We start from the raw sequence: 9,523 nt of genomic DNA on the forward strand, positions 1-9,523 counted from the left end.
TACCAAGTAAAGTCCGTGGAATTTGCCACCTTTGGAATTCCACGGCATACACTCTAAAAAATAGGGGTGTTTAAAAGGTGTTAAGAAAGTGTTACACCTCGTTCACACCGTTTTAACACTGGTCAGGATGTTTAAAAATGGTCAGTTTGCGATGGGAGTGGTCAATGTGGTTCAAAATGGTCAGTTTGCGATGGGAGTGGTCAATATGGTTCACAATGGTCAGTTTGCGATGGGAGTGGTCAATATGGTTCACAATGGTCAGTTTGCGATGGGAGTGGTCAATATGGTCCAAAATGGTCAGTTTGCGATGGGAGTGGTCAATATGGTCCAAAATGGTCACTATGCGATGGGAGTGGTCAATATGGTCCAAAATGGTCAGTTTGCGATGGGAGTGGTCAATTTGATCCGAAATGGTCAGTTTGCGATGGGAGTGGTCAATTTGATCCGAAATGGTCAGTTTGCGATGGGAGTGGTCAATATGGTCCAAAATGGTCAGTTTGCTTTGGGAGTGGTCAATATGGTCCAAAATGGTCAGTTTGCTATGGGAGTGGTCAATATGGTTAAAAATGATCAGTATGCGATGGGAGTAGTCAATATGGTCCAAAATGGTCAGTTTGCTAAGGGAGTGGTCAGGATGTTTCAAAATGGTCAGTTTGCGATGGGAGTGGTCAATATGGTCCAAAATGGTCAGTTTGCGATGGGAATGGTCAATTTGGTCCTAAATGGTCAGTTTGCTAAGGGAGTGGTCAATATGGTCCTAAATGGTCGGTTTACCTAACTCCCCTAAAAAAATTTGACTTCGTCAAGTTAGACCACAGTGAGGTTCAAAACAAATAGTGGAAATATGATCTGGCCGCCGCAAGTATTTTTATTTTTTTTTGGTAAATTTCAAAATTGTTTGTGTTTGCCGTAATTCCGCCATAGATTGTTTTGGTTACCATAGTACTGGTAGCGGAAACACAGTGACTAGAATAAATGGCTAGACTATTCAAGATATACAAAAGTTTAATAGATAACGCCAGAAAATCATGATTTTTAAATTTTTTCGAATGAAATGCATCGATAAATGAACTATGAGATTGGATAAATAATTTTTGATAAAGGTGCAGGAACTAAATGTGTGTAGCAATATTTTGGGAAAGGTTCTTTTTTTTGCGTCAGGAACTAAATTTAAATAGCAATATTTTGGGAAAGGCGCTTTTTTGGCCGGAACTAAACGTAACCATGGCGAAGTTTTCGAATGAAATACATTAATAACTGTGAGCTATGAGTTTCAACATCTAAATTTCCTACCGAAATTAAAAGCACTTTTTGGACAACAAATTAAAAACCACCAAAATATGCCGAATTATTGTGGATTAACTAAATGTATATATTAATATTTTGGGAGAGGTGCAGATTTTTTATTACAGTTGTAAATAGCCGTATTTTGGAAAAGTTGGCATGGTTATATTTAGTTCTGGCCAAAAAAGCACCTTTCCCAAAATATTGCTTTACACATTTAGTTCCTGCACCTTATCAAAATTTATCTATCCAATTTATTGACGCATTTCATTCGATTTTTTTTTCAAAATCATGATAATCTGGCGTTATGTATTAAACTTTTGTATATTTTTAATAGTCTAGCCATTTATTCTATCAACTGTGTTTCCGCTACCAGTATTATGGTAACCATAACAAGCTATGGCGGGTTCTGAATTACGGCAAATACAAACAATTTCGAACTTTTCCAACAAAAATTAAAAACACTTGTGGCCGCCAGATAATATTTTAACTATTTGTTTTGAACTCCCTATGGTCTACCTTGACGAAATCCAATGTTTTTAGGGGCGTTAGCTAAACTGGCCATTTTGGTCCATTATGGAGACTCCCATAGCAAACTGACCATTTTGGTACAATTTGGAGACTCCCAATGCAAACTGATCTTTTTGGAGCATATTGACCACTCCCATCGCCAACTTATAGGAATGGGTCAGTTTTAGAGATTTTTTACAACACTCATATATTGGTTAATATTCAAGCTTCAAAGCTTTCTTCCATGTGCTACCTTTATCAAGTTCAGTTACGACAGCATCTACCACATCTAATTCTGGGAGATGCACAATTATATCCTACACCTGAATATTCATTTCACAATTCGCTATCCAGTATATGTAAGCTGTTGCGCAGACTATTTTCCTGGCTTGGGCGTTAACGTTTGTACCACTGATTTTATTCGTATCGTGATGACTGTTTTAGAAATTGATGAGTGAGAGTTCCTGGAAGTTGTTATCAAAGGCATTAAAGCTTTGTCTAGTTGGAGAGAATCATCAGTACATATGCATTTAAATCTAGTATTAGAAGAGGTTCTAAGCCTAGTTGAAAGTAAAAAGGTTCCACCTTGGTAAGAGGTTACGAAACACTCACAAGTCAGTGGTATGACACTTGAGCCATGTAAAGCTTACTGGGCATGGGCTCACATGGTACTTTCTAATGAGAATACACTAGAAGAAGCAATCTCATATCTTGCTTCTTTCGCTTAACCGGTACATATTTAAAAAAACATTTTTGGGTATAATAAAGTTTATGTATGTATACAAATTTCAGACATTTATTAGCGTTAACCCGCACCAACAGAAATATTGTGCTGCAGAACGTCTCCGCAATATCCTCAACGAAATAGACGTGTTTGTAAAACAAGTTGGCAAGCCAAAATATACCTATACTCGGAAGAATTGTCCCTAGTGGTATTAATTTCTCGAGGTGACCCTTAACGATAGATCTCGACAATTCAGAGTTATTTACTAAAACCGTAATCCCGGTTCTATCCCGCCCGGTATAAAATTTTAATTTCAATTAAATAATTGACACGAAACAACCGAGTTTAATTTATTCAGAATAATATAAATTAAGTAGTTCCAACAGCGAGTTAGACGTACTAAAACAATGCACAATTAAATTTAACCCTATTTACAGAACAGGTTTATCAGTTAAATATAATACGAAGCAAATTTTAATGAAAGAAATATCTACAGAGGGTATTTCTATTTTTCACGCTTACGACATACTTGCCGTATCTTTAACGCTCATTTTATTTCAACACTCTCAGTTGATGAAGATACCGTAGAATAGCTATATTCGACATCTGGTAGTGAACGACTCGTAGACTTCTTGTTGACGTTGTGACACATACCGCATGAAAAAGACCAATACCGTCCAATTTCCAATATCATATAATGACTCGCACACCTAGGAAATCAATGACTGCCTTAGGAATCGTAGATGTCCAAATATCCACACCAATAAAAAATGAATTAACAAGAAGTGAAAAACTTACCATTCACAAAGCATAGAAAGCCACTTGTCTAAACGACAGCTCGTATATCAATAAATGACCGTAGACGGAATAGTTAGGGCTCTTTATAAATAAAAACAAACGAACCCAATTGATGAACTGCATTAAACATCTTAATCAGTCGAGAAAACGTTTAAAATAAATTACGAAGTAATGATGACCCAGTTAAAAACTCACACCAACAAAAGTGTGAGAGCACGATGTAAACAATTCGACATTTTCTTCATAAATGAACTTTTACCCTTGAAAACTAATACGCTAAACACAAAATAGATAAAAAAGACTGAAAAAATGAAATAAATTACAAAAAACTACCCATTAACCATCTTATCCGCTGACTGCGCTAAAACAAGATTTGACCTTTAAATTTTCATTCGTAAAAAAGTTAGACTTTAACAAGTTCACAAAAATTTAAAAACGAAGTTCAATAAACAATGTCCACAGATATTGTATTCATCCGTTTAGTAAAAAAATTCGCCGTATCATAATGGTTAATTTACTTTAAAATTTCCCTAAGGAAGTCAATGGCTCGGCGGTGAACTATACGCATGGTAACAATGCCACCCGAGTTCAATTCCTGATCACGAACAAATTTTACATTAAAATACTTAAATATTTAATTAAATATAAGATTTATATAATTTATAAATATTTAATTAAATATAAGATTTATATAATTTATAAATATTTAATTAAATATAAGATTTATATAATTTATAAATATTTAATTAAATATAAGATTTATATAATTTATAAATATTTAATTAAATATAAGATTTATATAATTTATAAATATTTAATTAAATATAAGATTTGTATAATTTAAAAATATTTAATTAAATATAAGATTTATATAATTTATAAATATTTAATTAAATATAAGATTTATATAATTTAAAAATATTTAATTAAATATAAGATTTATATAATTTATAAATATTTAATTAAATATAAGATTTATATAATTTATAAATATTTAATTAAATATCAGATTTATATAATTTATAAATATTTAATTAAATATCAGATTAATATAATTTATAAATATTTAATTAAATATAAGATTTATATAATTTATAAATATTTAATTAAATATATGATTAATATAATTTATAAATATTTAATTAAATTTAAGATTAATATAAATTATAAATATTTAATTAAATATAAGATTAATATAAGATTAATATAATTTATAAATATTTAATTAAATATAAGATTAATATAAGATTAATATAATTTATAAATATTTAATTAAATATAAGATTAATATAATTTATAAATATTTAATTAAATATAAGATTAATATAATTTATAAATATTTAATTAAATATAAGATTAATATAATTTATAAATATTTAATTAAATTTAAGATTAATATAAATTATAAATATTTAATTAAATATAAGATTAATATAATTTATAAATATTTAATTAAATATAAGATTAATATAATTTATAAATATTTAATTAAATATAAGATTAATATAATTTATAAATATTTAATTAAATTTAAGATTAATATAAGTTATAAATATTTAATTAAATTTAAGATTAATATAAGTTATAAATATTTAATTAAATATAAGATTAATATAATTTATAAATATTTAAAATGATGTAGAATAAATAAAAAACAGCGCAGCTAAACAAGCGTCGGTGGCTCAGTGTTTAGAGTAAATCTCTTGCACGCAGCAGACCCGGGTTCGATTCCCGGCCGGCGCCAATAAATCGCAAATTGATACTAAGACGAATACCGTGAGCAATTGGTGGAAACCCTGCACTCAGCAACAGACTCAGTAGACTCAACACCCACAACCGTACAAACACCACAGACTCAGTAGACTCAACACCCACAACCGTCATAACACAAACTCAACATTCACATAAACATTACAATAACGAAATATACAATCAAACTGAATTAAAACTGTCGCGACGGTGAGCGTTAACGAAAAAAAACAAGCCCAACCGGAAATTTATCCGTTAACCCTCGCCGTCGATTAAGCTTTGCACGGCAAATGCGAACGCGTTCGCAGGACAGACTGACAGCCACACAGACGCGATGATTGTATAACCTCTCCGAGGGGACAAAGTCGGAGAGGTAAAAAACCATAGCAAAAGGAGAGTGTAGTAAGGCATTGTACAACGCTAATCCCGATAAAAAAATTCTAAGTCATCTCCAATTTCTGTTGCAACAGTAAACTCAACATGTAAGAGAGTTTCAAAGGTCTGTGACATGCTAAGTTTTCTGGTTTTTGAAGTTTCTGGAGCAGAAATTAAACAATATCCGAATCGTGAACTACCAGACCTGAACATTACTCTAAAAAACCTTGAACTATACTCCAAATAATTGTTACCGACGACCACCAGAGTAGGTGAGCTACATCGCGGAACAATTTCCTCTTTTCTATACGCCACAGTGTATTTTGAGCAGATTCTCCCCCGTAGTTTTTCTTCCCCCATGAATATTCATAAATACTATCGAATATTACTAAGACAATTGACGTTTTTGTAAATTAGTTTAGTACATGACGGCGAAAATTATTCTTTTATTCGGGGCATATAGCGTTGGGCAAAAGGTATAAATTGAATTTCGAAGATAACGTCCGAGTGAACCGTAAAATGGTCGATCGAATAATTACACTCTTATTTAAGAGCTTACACTTATTTGTTCAAAATATAGAACAATGCAACTGCTAGATCCAATTATGTATTAGTATTGTATTCGACTGTTATTTAATTTTAAAATCGGCCCACAGTTAATCAAAAAATAAAGCGATAACATTATACATTATACAACTAGTTCAATAAACAATGGGAAACCACGGTTTATTATTAATTATTCAAAGTGAATACGAGCTCTTTATAGGTCAAACCGATAGTAGAAAACCAGCTAAACGGAGCATCTGTTAATAAGCAGCTAATATCGCGTCGAAATTCGCTTGTGTCAAGTCCTTCACAGATTTCTTCTACGTATAGACAAATCCATAATATTTAAAAAAATTAAATTATGGTTTCCCCCAGAAATAGGGTCAAGAAGATGAAGTAATTTTGGGCGAAATATGATGCTTCCATAAAATACTACTTGCCACCAACTGTTTGATTTAAAAACAAAATTACAGAAAATGTTTTATTTTAAAGTGTAGATGAAAAGATTATGCTGCACTTTTAGCCATCACTTGACGAAGTGAACCACTACAATATATGCGCCTATGGTCCTAATATAATTCTTCTTTCGCCATGTTTACTGAGGTAAGTAACTAAGACTAAGATAGTTCGGTAATTCAGTATATTAGTGAAATCTTTCTTGTAATTCCCATTCTGCGGCTGTAATTGAAATTGAATTAGAAAACTACATTACATTTTCTCCGTGCTTCTAAGAATCATACTTGGTTTTCTTTTTACATAATCATTTTACGAATTTACTTGTTTCAGAAATACAGCACGAAGCATCTGTTCCACTGCGCAGCTTTCTTAGCCATTTTGCTTTGTAGCATTTCCAGAGCCGTGTTGACGGAAAATGATTTCCGATTTGAAAATTGTTCACTCCCATTTCAAATTATCATATACTTCATTTACACCATGTCCTTTTGGAAACTTCCTTTGTGTTTAGCCATCACTTACGCATTATTGATGCATGACTGTTTTACAAATAACGTGACACTGAAAGCGAATCTAAACAAGTTACCCAAAATATGCTTCAGAGTGGTAACGAGGGGTGACTACCCGAAACTGATCGCTAAGAACATGGAACGGAATGTAAAGACGTGCTCCAAGGTCGGACTCGAAAATTTCATTTACGAAATTGTGACGGAAAAGGCACTCGAATGCATTGGCAGTAATGAATTCACGAGGCAGGTTGTAGTACCCGAAGACTACGTTACTCCCCAAGCGTCTTTGTTCAAAGCGAGGAACTTGCAATACTGCCTCGAGGAGGATGTCAATGTATTGAATGATGAAGATTGGATCGTTCACTTGGACGAAGACAGTTTATTGACGGAAAGCAGCGTCAAGGGAATCGCTAATTTCGTGGCGGATGACTCGCATTGTTTCGGTAATGGTGTCATTATTTTGAACTTTGAAGGGTCCAATAGTATTCTAAGCCAAATAACCGACCTCACTCCAATTGTTGATTACGGACTGATTAAATTCCAAGTAGAGTTTTTCGGGAAAACGTATTACGGGTTCAGAGACACGTTCCTCGTGGCCAAAGTGAAGGCTGAAAAAGACGTGACCTTCGACGTGGAGCCGGGACCCTCGTTGGCCGAAGACACCGCGTTCGGACTAATGGCGATGTTGAAAGGCTACACGATGGGGCTGGTAGAAGGAGAGGTTCTGGAACAGGGCTCGTCGTCTTTCCACGGTAGCCTGCGACGATATCGTAGAATCCTCAAAGGACAGAACGCGATATACTCCAGTTCGTATTTTAATCTCAGAAAGTGTAAAGCCTTCGCTCTGCTTTCCATCGCGGCCGTCTCGTTTATTTTAACCGCCCCGTCCTTCCTTTGCCACCTCTTGTTGCCTTCACTACCTCTGGGTCTAACATATGGTGTATTTGAAGGCTATATGCTCGGTGTAGACATCTATACGCAGGTGTTCATGGTGCTTAAAAACTTTAACCGAAACCTAGCCGAACGTATCTTTACAATTGTACTCTCTATTTTCATTGGAATTCCCTTACGCTTTACATTACTATTTTATATTTCCATAGAAAGTCTTTTCTTGAATAATCGTCTTGATTTCAGCATCACGGATAAGAACGAATAATGTTTTGACCAAAAATTGGAGTTCTTGCTAAGGTCATTTTAGCGTTTATAATACGAAATTATGAACCAAGTATAGCTTTTCTTAGATGTATGTGTACGTTTCACTCCATGGATTTCTAATTAGCCCATTGAGTTTTTTTGCGATTGTAACGTGTGAGACAATTCAGGGCGAGATATGTGTAACGGCCACGCCAACGTGGGGATACGTGGGGACCTTTTGAGTTTTAACGTGTGAAGTTCAGAAACTACTGAATATCAAAGCGTCTGCTAATCAAACGAAATCCAACTTCAAGCGTTGGCCGCTACGTGGCTCTATGTAACTGAAAAGGTTATTTTAATTACATTTAAAAAGTTTTATCGAGATACCCATTGTTTTACTTCTCAGGTAAATTGTAGTTTTTGAAATTCATATGTTAAAAGAATGTTTCTTAAGTATTATTAATTTTGTCTAATAAAATACCAGTTAGTTAATATTGAATAAATCTTTGTAGAAATGAACTTAAATATATTTTGTGAAATATATAAATCTTTAGAAAAATTCACATCATTCACTTATTCATTCATTTAAAACCTATGTTCATTACACCATCTACGGTTATTTTTCTGGGCACATCCTGACTTGGGTTTTACCAATGCAAATGACCCCTCGAGGATTCCAGGTACTGAGATTTAGAAATAGGAAATTTAAAAATTTTAAAAATAATATTTTTAAATACGAATTTCCGGAGAATTCTCAGGTGTCTTTCCGTTCTGGGATCGGCTTATTAATTTAAACGGGGAAAGTGGTCATTGAGGACAATTTAATTAATAAAAGGTGTAACAAGTCACAGTGACTAATTTATTCTGATTTTATTGCATCATGAACTGGTCGAGTTAAAACTTTTCCATCTGACACTGGCTAAATATTTAAAAAAAAACTAATTGTATTAGGACTGCGTAATAAGCCAGTTCCAATAATTAGAGTCAACAAAGCTTGACAGTGTAGTGAAATGAAAGTTGACGCGTTCATAAAATTTGTCTCGCGCCAAGTAACACGATGGCCAATTGAGATAAAATTAAAGCAGGCGCCGAAAGTATACTGAAATTGCCCGTACTTGTAGCGCAACTCTCCACGTTATCGATAGATGGCGAAATTCCCTGATTAACTCCCGAAAGCTTTTGGAACTAAAATTAGACAATTCGCGACGTTAATTAGTGTTATTTGCTTTTCCCAGGGAAAAATATTTTCCTGGAGAAAAAAGCAACGAATTCGGAGGAGCAATCGACTGACTGCGACTTTAACGGACATCGCGACAACTATCGCGTATAGGCCTAATTAGATAACGGGAAGTCTCCGCGTCCCTTTAACTCGATTTGGAGTCTGAGAGAAAGTCACAGTTAAAACGTGTTTTAAAGGCTTAGTCAGGTCCCCGGAAGGTGG

The 9,523-nt window shown here is 33.7% G+C and overlaps 1 protein-coding gene across 1 annotated transcript; it reads left to right on the top strand.

Moving 5' to 3' along the window:
* Positions 1-385: 385 nt before the first annotated feature.
* Positions 386-8,104, top strand: LOC149951642 (glycolipid beta-1,4-mannosyltransferase egh-like). The gene is made up of 5 exons (XM_090169631.1): positions 386-452; positions 1,828-1,971; positions 2,022-2,153; positions 6,951-7,973; positions 8,049-8,104. The coding sequence occupies exons 1-5, from the start codon at positions 386-388 to the stop codon at positions 8,102-8,104; spliced, it is 1,422 nt and encodes a 473-aa protein (XP_090025757.1).
* The last annotated feature ends 1,419 nt before the right edge of the window (positions 8,105-9,523 follow it).

This window comes from Leiobunum rupestre, chromosome 3 (genome assembly GCF_980474605.1).
Source record: "Leiobunum rupestre chromosome 3, qqLeiRupe1.1.hap1, whole genome shotgun sequence".
Lineage (NCBI taxonomy): Eukaryota > Metazoa > Arthropoda > Arachnida > Opiliones > Sclerosomatidae > Leiobunum > Leiobunum rupestre.